The sequence below is a fragment of the Glycine max genome, chromosome 13, assembly GCF_000004515.6.
Source record: "Glycine max cultivar Williams 82 chromosome 13, Glycine_max_v4.0, whole genome shotgun sequence".
NCBI classification, from domain to species: domain Eukaryota; kingdom Viridiplantae; phylum Streptophyta; class Magnoliopsida; order Fabales; family Fabaceae; genus Glycine; species Glycine max.
The window spans coordinates 1288322-1303332 of NC_038249.2; the positions used below are offsets into that span (position 1 = coordinate 1288322).

Here is a 15011-nt window from a genome sequence, read left to right on the forward strand (position 1 = left end):
AAATTTGTAACTTATTTTGTCCAATCAATTACATTTAATTAAAATTTGTAACTTATTTGTTTCAATCAATTTAAATTTGTAACTTATTTGTTTCAATCAATTAAAATTTGTAACTTATTTGTTTCAATGATTAACTTTTTTTTTTTTAAATTTCTAGCTTATTTTTTAAAATTTCTAACTCATTTTTTTTAAAATTTCTAACTTATTTTTTTAAATGTCTAACTTATTTTTTTAAATTTCTAACTTATTTTTTTTTTTAAATTTGTAACTTGTTGATTAAATTATATAATAATTTTAAGTAAAAATTAAAATTTGTAACTTATTTTGTCCATTCAATTACATTCAATTAAAATTTCTAACTTATTTGTTTCAATCAATTAAATTTTCTAACTTATTTGTTTCAATCAATTAAAATTTGGAACTTATTTGTTTCAATGACTAACTTATTTTTTTAAAATTTGTAACTTATTATTTTAAATTTGTAACTTATTTTTTTAAAATTTCTAACTTATTATTTTAAATTTCTAACTTATTTATTTAAAATTTGTAACTTATTTTTTTGAAATTTGTAACTTAAAATTTCTAACTTATTTTGTCCATTCAATTACATTCAATTAAAATTTCTAACTTATTTGTTTCAATCAATTAAAATTTGGAACTTATTTGCTTCAATGACTAACTTATTTTTTCAAAATTTATAACTTATTATTTTAAATTTCTAACTTATTTATTTAAAATTTGTAACTTCTTTTTTTGAAATTTCTAACTTATTGTTGTTTAAATTATATAATAATTTTTAGTATAAATTAAAATTTCTAACTTATTTTGTCCAATCAATTACATTTAATTAAAATTTCTAACTTATTTGTTTCAATCAATTAAAATTTGGAACTTGTTTCAATGACTAACTTATTTTTTCAAAATTTTTAACTTAGTATTTTAAATTTCTAACTTATTTATTTAAAATTTGTAACTTCTTTTTTTGAAATTTCTAACTTATTGTTGTTTAAATTATATAATAATTTTCAGTATAAATTAAAATTTCTAACTTATTTTGTCCAATCAATTACATTTAATTAAAATTTCTAACTTATTTGTTTCAATCAATTAAAATTTGTAACTTATTTTTTAATATGTCTAACTTATTTTTAAAAATTTCTAACTTATATTTATGACATACATAAACAAATACTAAAATTAACAATTTAAGTAAAAAGATAATTTAAATACATAAAGAAATAAAGGCATTATCTAAGTCAATGTGTTTTAACAAATACAAAAACAAATACTAAAATTTAAATACATAAACAAATACAATAAAAAAGATAAATCTTAATCTATGCGGGGTCTCTGTCGCGGCCTAAGACTGTCATCTGGATCGTCATCTCTAGCTATCCTCAAGCAAAGATCTATGATATCATATAAGTCAGTCCCTGCGGTCACCATCTTGAGGTTGATGACGCGCTCCAAATGCTCAACAATCCTTCCCATCATGACACATGCTGTGCAATCAACCTGTCTCAGTGAAAATAACAAGTGAGTATGAATTTATAAAAAATAATTAAGTTAACAAAAAGTACACAGCTTACCACAGAATGCATCTGACGCGACTGGAACCTCGGCGACTGGTGGCTCCACGAAGTCATCATCATGAGTGGGAGGGGGAGGCGCAGGTCTCGACTCAGCAGTGTCCTCCGTCGGCGTCACAAAGGAGTGCGAAATCTGAAAAAACCACTCCATGTAGTCTGGGGCCACCTGCCCAGGAACTACACAGAGCTCCCCTGTAGGCGCTACATGATCTGAAAAGTGTACTCACCGATCGTCTATATCAGTACCTGTCAACGAATCACGAACCGGTGGCGGAGGAACGGTCTAAATGTACCCCATCTGCCGAACCACCCTCTCTGGTCGAAGGTAGACGATGATCAGACCCCATCTGACTTGCCCCGTGTACGAGGAGATCAAGTCATAGCCCCGAACTCCCCGATGCTCAGCATACGGCATCCAACAGACGTCAGTGACTGTCAGGGCATCAATACGTGCTCTATAAGGGGCTCCCTTAATCTCGGCCATCTGGGCCTTACCCGTAAGCCACCTACAGGCACGTGGGCTAGCCTCAGCATAACCATCGTCAACAACAGACCTGTGGACTGATGAAAAGTGCTCGTAAATCCAACACTACAAACACAAAGTCAACATCAACAATCAAACATGGATTGAATTTTACTTTAATTTAAATTACAAGCAGCGATACTCACCTGAAGTAGTGAAATGTAACCAGCTATCTGCCGTGTAGGGGCTTGCGACGCCTCGTTAAGCTGATCGTACAAGTGGACCAAAGCGGCCACTCCCCAAGAGAATGCCCCTGCCTGTCCTAGGTCTCTGAATGCCTGCAGGTGCACAACATGGACATGGGTTGCACTCTTGTTAGCGAAAAGGGTGCAACCAACTAAATGAAGTAGGTAAGTCCAAGCTGCAGCAACCCACTGCCTGGCCCGGCACCTACTCTGGTACGTGTCCCGAAGCCAGGACAATCGAACATGAGGCTCACTTGCCTAACGTGTCTCAGCTGTAGCCTCATCTGGGGTGACCTCAAGTAGCTCCGTCAATAGGGCCACTGCGTCAGATGTAGCCAGCGGCTCGAATGAATGCAGTGCGCCAGTAATTGGAATGTGCAAGAGCGACGAAACGTCATCTAGAGTGATCGTCACCTCCCCTACTAGGAGGTGGAATCTGCTCGTCTCCCTATGCCACCTCTCAACAAAGGCGGATATGAGTCCAGGATCAGTGGTGATCACAGAACACCTGATCAATGGATCCAATCCGGTGGCCGCAATCATACCTTTGATCTCAGCAGTCGGTCTCCCAAATTTATCTACTTTCCTACCATGAGAGACCAACTTGAGATCGGGTCGCTCCTAAATTGAATATCAGTTTATAAATTTGTGTATTTCAAAATAAAAGAAACTACTTTCTAATTACTGGAATAAAATAAGTACGTACCTGTCCACTCTATATGCTGTGTGCCACATGATCAGCAAATCCTATCAAAACAGATGGATCTTATGGCCCACCGAGGAACCCCTCATCATCAGCAGCTGTCCCATCACTAGCCACTCGATCAGACTCAGCACCATCGGCGGTTCCTGTCCTCTCTGGGCTACCATCAAACGCAAGAGGCACATCCTCAGCTAACTGAGGAACATCCTCGACTCTCTGGGTAACCCGTTGCCTACGTGCTGAGGCAGTGGGCCTACGACGCCGAGGAACATCCTCAGCCACATGCTGACTAAGGTCTCTGCCTCTACCTGTGCCTAACACACGACGTAGACCTCGTGTTCTAACCATGATCTGAAATCATGAAGAACATTTACTTTTATTCGTCAAATTAAACACTCAAATAATTTGTGTAACAAAGCTTTTGAATCCTAACTAATCCACATAATTTATCCAAATCCACATAATTTATCCAAATCCACAGATTATATATTTAGTTCAACATAATTTATCCAAATAATTGACATACAAATGCATATATAACAAATGCATATATAAATCACACCAAATATAATTCAATTGATTAGTAGAAGTCAAATCCTGTCATTGTGATTCTCTCAAGACACAATTCTAGTTATTAAACCAGAAGGTTTATTTTTCTTTCCTTTATACATTGCTATTAGAATCAATTACAGTGGTATAGATTCCTTTAATTCATCTCTAAGTTCAAGTTAAATCAAAGAAATTATATGAGGAGCTTGTGAACTTGGTGATAAACCCAACTGAAACCACTTGGCAAAGGCATGTCCACCAAATGCTTCACAATTTTTCCTTTGCTCAAAAGTAGTAACTGACACATCAAATGCTGGAAATTTTGAATATATGAAAATCTTAAGTTTTACCACATCAAACTCTCGGGCAATCAATGATGTTCATGCAAATTATGGTTTCTGCAACCACACACTCCAATATTCCAAATGGACACAACCATGTCACGCAATGGTTTCCTTGAGAAACACCAATTGGTGTTTTGATTATGACTTCATTGACTATGTACCAATTTTCTTTTGGCCAGCCATTATTGGCCTTCAAAAATAGGTCTTATTTGATTTATTACAACACATCAAGGTTGACATAGGTTTTTAGCCCCCCTCCCACTTAATATAGAATACTTCAACTATTTAATTGTCAATGAGGCCAAATCAATATCATGTTGGTTTAGTTCAAATTTGACAAAAAAATCATGAAATTCAAACTAAATTGAACTAATTAAATTCAATCATTTTTTTTTCAAATCCAAATCAAATCAATCTATCAACACTCCTAATTGGAACAATCAAGTTTGCTGAAAAGCAAATAACATCATAAAACTATATATAAACAAAAGCAAATAACATCATAAAACTCCTAATTGGAACAATCTACCTGTTGGTGTATCTCTTTTTGACTGACTTCGACGAGTTTTTTTAACTAAAACATCTACATTCAACTAATTTTAAGTGGCTTCAATATTTCATCCTTTAAACACATTGGTTGACCCGCACTCATTGTCTATAAGACACTCGTGCCAACCAATATAGTTGCCATTCTCTTTAAATTTTAAAAGCACACTACTACTTTCTCTAGTTCTTATTTTTAAAGAATCACTACTCGATCTTAAGCCGGTAACAATAATTCAACTTCGAATTAATTCCAACACCTTCCACATAACTCAGTGCATGTTTAGCTTGACATCCATGATTCATGTTTGATCAAATTTTCATATCAAGATGTATCAAAAGCAAATAAAAGTTGTTTCTATGATTCATATTTGAGTTGTAATTGTTAGCTAATTGACAACCACAGTGCCTTAGCTGAATACCATTAGCTAATTGACAACCACACTGCCTTATGGGCAGTGAAGGCAGTGTAAGTCATAGCTTAGCTTCATTAATCATCCTACTCAAATCACACCAAATTGTAATTCAATTTACACATATAAATGCATATATAAATCACACAAAATATAATATCAATTTACACATACAAATGCATATATAAATAACACAAACTAAATAATAATATGAACAAAAGATGGTTCTGGAATAATTTAAAAAAAAAATCCAAAATTCTATAAAACAGGTACTCGCGAAAGAAGGTTCTTCCGCAGGAAGGAAAAGCACTCCCGCGAAGAACCTTTCTTCCGCAGATGCCAGCGGAAGATGACTCTTCTGCGGGAGTCCGCGGAAGAACCATCTTCCGCAAGAAGGAAATGGAACGTCTTTGACACACGCGGAAGAAGCTTCTTCCGGGGGTATCTAGTCTGTCACATTTCCTTCTCGCGGAAGATGGTTCTTCCGCGGAATCCCACGAAAGTGCCATATCTTCCATCTTCCGCTGGAGTCCGCGGAAGAAACAATCTTCCGCCCGACCTCCAACGGCACCCAGACACGCGCGGAAGAAACGAACCTTCCGCGAAAGAAGGCTCGTCTTCAACCTCGCGCAACGAAAACCATGAAAAACCAAACCAGACCAAACATGTCTTCTACCCTATGGCCACCAAAAGCGATTAAAGGAGAAAAATGAGGTTAGAACACTAACCTATAGGGCGTAACACGAATGCTTCAAAGCTTCAAATGTCGGCAATGGAGGACGACGCGCGCGGAGAAGAAGACCTGGACGCGGGGTGAAGACTGTTGGACGCGTGGAGCTCTGGTCGCGGAAGAAGAAGAACTCAAAGGTGAAGAAGCTTTGGGTCGCGGAAGAAAGTTTCAAACAAAACGGGGGAAAGACTTTTTTATTAAAAATTTTAATTTATTAATTTTATTATAAGGGACAATTGTGTAACTTCACATAATTGCTGGGTGCACCTAGCAACAGCCTAGTTCCAAAGTGTCCCTTGAATCTTTTTAGCCTGCTACCAAACCTGATTCCTTGAAAATGGACCAAGTATTAAGCCCAATAATTTGAACCAACATTGATCAAAACGCGGGCTTGGCTGAATTGCAACTACCCCACTTCACCCAATACTCCGTTAAAAAAAATATAAATGAAAAATATTGTTAATTTTTATTAAATTTTATTTAATTTTTAATTTTTTTTATTAATATTGATTGTCATAAATTTTTTTGTAAAAAAAAAATCTGCCTTTATTTAGTGATAGCATAATACTTAGATTTATGTTACATTATAAGTAATTATTTAGTATCGATAATTTTAGTATTTTTTTTTTAAAAATTACATTTTAAATAGGTCATATCAGTAAATATTTATAAAAAAATATATATGAAAGGGTGTATTTAGATATATGTTACGTTATATTTTTGAAAATTTAAAAATTTACAAGAATCAAATCAAAGAAAATTGGAAGATGTTTTGGATGATTAGAAGGATCACTTTGGTCATGCGAATTATAAGAGAGGTCCAGTAAAAGCAATTCTGTCTTTATTTAGAGATAACATAATACTTACATAGACTCTATAACGATTCTCTCCAAAAGGATGCAAAGCTAGGGGAGATTGGAGAGTGGAATGGTGAGAGGTGGGTTTGGTGTTTGGCTTGAAGGAGATCTTGGTTTGAGTGAGAGATATACCTTTGGTGGAGAATTTTAGGGAGAAAGTGGAGGGGGTGGTGTTGGTGAGGGACTCTTATGATGCTATATCTCGAAAAACTTGTTCAACAAGTCTTTACTTAGAAGTGTCTATTTTTTCCTTCTTTCATCTACAAGTCTTGTTGAAAAACTTTTCCTTAAGCAAATTTTGGAACTTTTTGTTCCAAGATCAGTCGTGATTTTCCTTTGGAGGCTTGGCTTAAATAAGTTGCCAATAAAGAATAATCTTCTTCATTGGAGAATGCATCACATTATTAATTCTACACTTTGTCCCTTTTGTAAGAACCATGAAAAAACTTTGGAGCATTTGTTTTTTACTTGTAATTTTGCACAGAGAGTTTGGAATAGGTGTTTACATTGGATAAGAATGGTATCAACACAGCCATGCCGACTCATTCAACATTTTCGTGGATTTCAATGTACTTGGTTTAATGCTAAAAAGAATACTATTTGGTTGTCCGTATGGTGTGCCGTGGTATGATTTTTGTGGAGCTGTAGAAACAAAACCCTCTTTCAACAATTTCAACTGGATTTTGATACTATGATGGAGGAAGTCATTTATAAATCATGGACACTTGAGGCAAAACATGGTGAGTTCTTCTTCTCAAGGTACCAATGGCAATCAAATGTTTTAGCTTTCATTCAGTGCCTTTAATCAACAGTTTAGGTTGCAAATAGTCATATAGAGTATATTCATAAAGTGTTAATTCTTGTCTAATTAGATACAACATTGGTTCCTCTATAAAGGGGTTGGTTCTACTGTAGGAGTCATATTTTGTTCTCTTTTAATTTGTATTGGAGATTGTAATCCCATGGGTACCACTAGTATCTTCAATATTAATGAAATTATTTTTTGGTCGACAAAAAAAACATAATATTTAGATTTATGTTATGTTATAAGTAATTATTTAGTATCAACAACTTTATTTTTTTAAAATATTAAATTTTAAATAGGTCATATCAGTAAATATTTATAAAAAAATATATATATAACAGGAGGTATTTAGATATATGTTACGTTATATGATAATAAAGACTTTTTGAAAATTTAAAAATTTACAAGAATCAAATCAAAGAAAATTGGAAGATGTGTTGGATGATTAGAAGGATAACTTTGGTCATGCCAATTATAAGAGAGGTCCAATAGAAGCAAAAAGAGACACTATAAGTTCAAAAGGAACATTACCTTCTCATTTTTAAATTACCTGTGCCTCAACAACTAGACACCATTTTGATACGAAAGGTGATGTACATGAAACATGATGTGATTGCATTTTTTTTATAAAAATAAAAATACCTATCGGATCTAATTTCAGTTTTTTTAAGCTGTATTCTATTAATTAATGAATTAATTGGATTTTAGACCTTAGTTTTCTGCTTGTTCTTTATCTTTATTTTGTGATGTATAAAAAAATGAATTAATGAACGTAAGATTATCTTCTTTTTTTTTTCTTTCTTCAATAAGTAGATAAAAACGTGTAACTATGAATTATTCTGATGATAATTAGTTTTTAAACTTTACTAAAGTAAATCAACTTGGTAATTAAAATAGTAAACATTCAATATTTTAGGAATCACTTGAATTATTTTATATTTTTATGTACTATTTAAGAAAGAAGATAATAGTTTCTTAACGCAGAAAGAAGGAAATAGTTAGAGGATAAAAATAGTGGTTTATTCAATATAATATGGGTATTTTTACATTTTACGTTCAATTATAAAATTAATTATTTATATAAACAAATTAATTCAAACGTGCAACTGTGCAACTACTGTTTTTATTATAGCATTAAATATTTTATTATTTCTGTTCTGTGAGAACCTAAGATGCAGGGGGAAAACAATGAAAATCATGTGAATGCAGTTGAAAAATGTTGTTTTGGGGAGAAGACAGACATTACAATTTGCAACGGCTACATTGTTGTGTGTCGTTGTGTCTCTCTCTCTTCCTTTTTTCCTTACACGGCAAATCCAAACCCAACAAAAGCTTTCAAAAGTGTTAGGTGTAAAGAAAGTAAAGAGAGTGAGAGAGAGCAAAAGAAGCAAAGACCAACTAGTGTTAATTTTGCAATGGAATCTCAAACACTATATGAGAAAGAAGAAGAAGCACTAGTGTTGAAAACAACAAAAGTGGTAGAGTATTTGGTGCCAAAGATGTCAATTGAGCTTCTGTGCAAGTTTCCAGACAACTCTGCCTATGACTTTGACTACTCTCAGAGCACAATCTGGTCCCCTTTGCTTCCAAGACCTTACAGTCCTATGGATTTGGATCTTATCACTCCAAAGAAGCTTTCCTATGACATGGGTTTGGGAGCTAAATGCAGTGTCAAGAAGGTGGGTTCTAAGCTTAGGAAGAAGTTCACTGCCTCTGCCTTCAATCTCAACCTTGATTTCATAAAAAAGAATAGCAAGAGTAAGAACAAGAAGTTGCCTTCTGATTTCTCTCCAACACCCTTTAAAGGTGCTTGCAACCCCATCTTGAACAAGGTAATTTTTTTTTTGTTTTTTTGTTTCTGCTTTCTTTTTTGGTTTGTGGTTTCTGATTCCCATTTAGATTTCTGGTACTTTTTTTTCCTTTCTATTTTATGAAGTCTGGGAAACATTATATTATAGAAATATGAATATGGGCATTGTTTTCTAAAAAGAGGAAATGAAAGAAAATTAGTAAAATGGGATTTGATTGAAATAAAAAAAAATTAAACATAATGTGAGTTTGATACATAATATATTCATAGATCTTATTTGTAATTAACAACTAATGAACTAACCGGTCAAGCTAACTAGCCAACTGACTATTTTTAACTAACTAATAACCTTTAACAAATGATTGATGTTGAAAGATTTGTTTGTGATATACATGGATGCCACCAAATTTGTTTCTCACTTTTCTGGTTCTGATTCTATCTGGGTTTCTGGAATTTTTATTTTGTTTGTCGTGTTTTATGGAGGTTGATTTTTTTCCATCTCTCTTTAGAAATCTGAAATTCAGAATACAATATTGAGAAAACATCTTTTACTTCAATTTTGAGAAACATATATTACCTTTAAATCTTTCTGTTGAAATGATTTCCCATATACTTGCTGACTCTATCATACTGTTGAGATTGTTAGATAATGAAAGGGGTAAATGTTAAATGTTATTATGTATTGTACATTGGAAATAACTTGGTGTTTTTCACTTGATCCAGCGATGGGCAAGAGCACTGAAAGCTGCCTCAAAACAGTTTAAGAAATGGAAGGTGAAGAGGAGAGACCCCATTGCCCATGTGATGCTACCCAGATTGTGATTGTTTTATTTTTTATTTTTAAATATTTGTTGTATTGGTGTTGTTATTACTTTATTTGTAATTTTGGCATTTTTCATTCAGTAACTGCATTTCTCATTGTTTATCGCATTAATTGGCCTATGGAAGTAAACTGAAAATGCATATATAAATGTAATTTTTTAATACTGCTCTTGTTTAAGGCATTGGTAGTTAGAACTTACAAGCATTTAGCAACAAAATTTGATTGTTGGTTGATGCTTTAAGGCTTTGAGAGTGAAGGGTCCAATCATTAAAGGAGCTCTCACTTGGCAACACAGATTCACAAACAATCATTTTTCTGTCGTCTAGAAGTGCAATGGGTTTGCCTTATTATATATAACGTTGATGAGCTACATTCCGCAACACAGATTCACAGACAGTCATTTTTCTATATTCTAGAAGTTCCTTATAACAATTTTGAAACACTAGCTTGGTTTCCTTGTTTGTTCACTCTCAAATTGCCATTGCAAGTACAATCAAGACAAAAGAACAAACATATATCATTGCCGTATTCAAAATGGACTTATTTATAAGGTTTAATTGTAAAATCTCTCATCCTATTTTGTCTATTTCACTAAATCGGTCCTCTTATTTTATCTATTATCATTGATACATTGAAGATGATGACATGACAATGAGATGTTCACAATCAGACGTGATAACGTAACATTTTATTTGTTAGGTCATCACTTAACGGAAGACGACTAATAATAGATATAGTCAAACGAAACTGAAATTTTTTTCGAATATTTGGATGAAAAAAAAAAAATGTTAGCTACATATAAATTCTTCTTTCGCTAAACACTCAATAGTGTTGATATACTGTTACACAATAATTGATGCTAAATGCCGGTTACATAATCCTGATCATGGTGACACAGGTTTCAAGAATCTCTCTATATAAAGTTAAGCTCACATTGCAGGAGGAGAAGGAGATCAACTAGAAATAATAGAGAAAGTATTGAAATTTAAAGTATGAAACAAAATAGATCAACTTGATTAGGATAATGAATAATTTAAATATGAACTGAAATTTAAAGTACTGAAATTTGGACGACTGCACAACTAAGTTTCGTACTAAAAAAATGTTCAACCGATACCGAATTTCACCCGTTGAACCCAAGTTGGTGACATCATATCTAGATTAGATACATTTTTTTTTATCTAATTAGCAACTCGACCCGACTATATATGCCTGGTTCTTGGGTTGACCGGTTCAACCGGTCAGACAAAATCGAGTATGATATTACCAATTTCCATAGAACTTAGTTTGCAGGTATACTACTCAAATTTAGATATGGTTGTTTATCTAACAATGTAGTTATTGTTTCTTACAAGTCGAGTGATATACGTGGAGCTTCTAATCTCATTTTTAGTCCCAATTATTAAGATTTACTGTTCACATATTCAAACATAAATTCCTTTTGATTATTATTCTCCTGCTAAACTCAAACTCGTATATTATCAATTTTAATGAGTGCTAATTTATATTATATATAAAAAAATTAATTAGTATATTTGGTCATATGAAGAACATGGTTTAACATTTCATACAAATTACTCAAATATTAGCTATAAGCCAATATCATTTATCAGTTTGACTTTCAAGAATTATTAAATTTATTGAAGTAGATAGTTAGTCACAACACGACACAACTAGTGGTTAGAGTGTCTGTAAATCTATATAAAAAATACTTTTTAAACAATAAAAGTTAGTGTTATATTTCTATTGTGTGATGACGTAATTAAATCAAAGTAAGTTGAAGTAGAAAATAAAAATCAAAAGGAAATTGCTAGCCCCACTTTTAGTTTTAGGGTTTATAGGTGTATGGAAGAGATAAAGAAAGTGAAAAAAAAGAAAAAAAGTGACAAATAATACAATATAAATAATATAATAAGATAAAATTAAAATAGAAGAAAACGTGAGTGCATATTTATAATTATCCTAACCAAAATATAGCTAATTCTATGAGTTACATGTTGTGTATGCAATTTTACAAACTTCAGAACTTTACGCACATTTAGTCAAAAGTATACTATACAAGGTCAACATTGGTGACAGTTGAAGTGAAATTATTACACGCAAATTTCAAGAGGTTATCTATTACAATAATGGGGTTGTTCTTAGCTTTAACTACTCCAATGGGGATTGGAATTGGCATAGGGATCACTAATGTTTATGATGAAAATAGTCCAACTGCCCTTATTGTGGAAGGAATCTTCAATGCAGCATCGGCTGAGATCTTAATCTACGTGGCACGGATAGATCTTCTTGCAGCAGATTTTAAAAATCCAAGAATGAAAAAAACTGGTAGCCTTCTAATATTTTTTTAAATATGTTTTTAATTCTTAATAAATATTCGATTTTATTTTTTATTTTTTCATAAATTTTTATTTTGTGTTGAGTTCCTAATAAAATAATAATTTTATTTTTTATCCTGATATTTTACTTTAATTCCTGATAAATTATCAATTTTTGGGTTTGTTTCCTAATAAATTAACAAATTTTGCTAACTAAGAGATTTAAATAACAAATGCTTGAGTTTCAGCTAGCCTCAACCTAGGCCAACCTATTGGTGCTAACTAACCAAGGTTTCTTCACCAAAGATTTTCAACTGAACCGTCTCATCAACCGAGAGATGATTTCTAACCATGTGTGACAAGTGTTGAACAAGAGCGATGATGTCGTCAACTGGACCAACTTTTGGTAAGGGTTCGGCCTCGACCCACTTTGTGAAATAGTCAACAGCTACTAACAAGAATTTCCTTTGTCCTAGTGCAGTTAGCAAGGGTCCTAGGATGTCCATTCCTCAAACAATGAAAGGTCGTGGGGAGACAATAGGATGCAACTTTTCAGCCGGTCAGTGTATCAAATTTTCATGCTTCTAGCATTGGATGCATCTTTAAACAAAGTTTGAGTAGTTCATTCTAAAGGTTGGCCTATAGTACCTAACCCTCAACAGTCGTGCGGCCATTGTTCTTTCCCAGGAATGCATACCATAAATGCCTTTATGTAGTTCTCAGAGCACATAGTTAGCTTGGTCTTGGTCAAGACATTTGAGTATGGGTGAGGAAAACCCTCTCCTATATAGTTCACCGGCCACTAAAATATACCTAACAACTTGTGTTCTTAGTTTTTTGGCTTTCTCTTTGTTTGTTGGGGGTGTCTTATACTTTAAGTATTTGACTATCTCTTTCTTCCATCCTAAAGAGTTTTCTTCAATCTGTAAACACTCTTTGCCCAAAACACTGGGTATACGAATTGAATGGAGTATGAACATTTTTCTACTGCCCATGTTTAGGTGAAGTTGTCAGCCGAGACAACTCGTCGACTTTGTTATTGATTTCTCGGGTTATGTGAGTCACCTGAACTTCCTCGAACTCTTCTTTGAGCCCCTCAAATGCATAATAGTACTTCAGGAGTTGAGGATCCTAGATTTGAAACACTTTGTTTATGTGTTCAGCGGCGACCTTGGAATTGATTTGGCACTTGACTATTTGGGCACCGACCTCTTTGGCAAGTCTCAATCTTTCTAAGAAGGCCTCGTACCCGACCTAGTTGCACGTGGCTTTGAAGCTGAAATGTAAAGATTGCGTGAGGGTTATGCCTTTGGGTTCTTATAAGATAACCATAGCTCCACTCCCATGTTGGTTGGAAGAGTCGTCCTCATGCATTGTCCACCATTCTTGCTCCAAATGTGGTTGTGGAGGATGAAGTTCATTGATAAAATCAGCTAGCACCTGAGCTCGAGCATTCCCTCTTGGCTTATAAAAAATTTCATACTCTAAGATTTTAATGGACCATGCCATTATCTATCTTGCCAGCTCAGGCTGGTGCAATATTTTAGTTGTGGGACAATCAATCTGAATGGTGATTCGGTAACTCCAAAAATATTGACGAAGACAGCGGACCACATTGATGAGCGCTAAGGCTACTTTCTTCATCACTGGATACCTTGTTTTTGGATCCCGAAGTACTTATCTCACAAAATATACCGACTTTACTTCACCACCTTCTTCCTGTACTAGCATTGCACATATGGCTTCATTCGAAACCGAAAGATAGACAATCAACCTTTTGTTGGTGTTTGGCTTTGACAAGACATATGGTGTTGCCAGCGTTCCCTTCAACTGCCAAAAAGCTTTTTCACATTCTTTCTCCCAAACCAAGTTTTTGGCTTTCTTGAGAAGGTTCATGATTGGTCTGGCCTTCTTGGCGATTCTAGGCAAAAGTCTTGATAAAGAGGATACTCTACTAGCTAGCCTCTAAGCTTCCTTTACATTCTGTGGACTCCTCATTTTCAAGATGGCTTGACATTTGTTCGGGTTGGCATGTATCCCTAATGAGTCAGCATCAACCCTAAAAAATTTCCTTCTTCTACCTCAAAGATGCACTTCTCGAGGTTCAACCTTATGTTATCCACATAGACTCGACTACCATGCCATCCACATAGACTTCTAGGTTTCATCTGAGCTGACCCTTAAACACTTTGTCTATCAAACGCTAGTAAGTAGCTTTGACATTTTTCAGTCTGAATGGCATAACTTTGTAGTAGTTTGCAGATTCAGTAATAAATGTCTTCTGCTTCTTGTCCATTGGGTCCATCTTTATCTGGTTGTAGCCATAATACGCATCTAGAAAACTTAACAATTTGTGTTTGGTTGTTCCATCGACTAGGCGTTCAATGTTCGAGAGTGGGTACACGACCTTTGAGCATGCTCTACTCAGGTGCGTGTAGTCTGTACACATCCTCCATTTTTCGTTTGGTTTCTTCACCATGACCACGTTGGATAGCCAAGTGGTATAGTCAATTTCTCTGATGAACTGAGCAGCCATCAACTTGGCAACTTCCTACCATATAGTTGATACCTTTCTTCCCCCATCATTCTCTTTCTTTGCACAATGGGCTTTGCATCTTTGCATACAACTAACGTATGGCAATGAAAGCCTGGATCAATTCCGGGCATGTTTGCCACAAACCATGCAAATAAGTCAGCATGTTCCTGAATAGTTTGTTGGATACAACTTTAGTCGTCCTCAGAAAGTTGGCTCCTCAATTGAGTAACCTACACTTGCTTAGGGTTGAGTTGGAAGGTGGATGTTTCTTCAAGTGGCTTCA

At 34.3% G+C, this 15011-nt stretch overlaps 2 protein-coding genes across 2 annotated transcripts; one reads left to right on the top strand and one right to left on the bottom strand.

The window, feature by feature from the left end:
* Positions 1–1872: 1872 nt before the first annotated feature.
* On the bottom strand, positions 1873–2840 carry LOC102663582 (protein MAIN-LIKE 2-like). The gene is made up of 3 exons (XM_006595232.1): positions 2561–2840; positions 2259–2449; positions 1873–2178 (listed from the first exon to the last, which is right to left on the bottom strand). Exons 1-3 carry the CDS (start codon positions 2838–2840, stop codon positions 1873–1875), a joined length of 777 nt encoding a protein of 258 aa, XP_006595295.1.
* A 5642-nt stretch (positions 2841–8482) lies between these two features.
* Positions 8483–10039, top strand: LOC100306545 (uncharacterized). The gene is made up of 2 exons (NM_001249599.2): positions 8483–9073; positions 9775–10039. The coding sequence occupies exons 1-2, from the start codon at positions 8657–8659 to the stop codon at positions 9871–9873; spliced, it is 516 nt and encodes a 171-aa protein (NP_001236528.1). The 5' UTR covers positions 8483–8656; the 3' UTR covers positions 9874–10039.
* The last annotated feature ends 4972 nt before the right edge of the window (positions 10040–15011 follow it).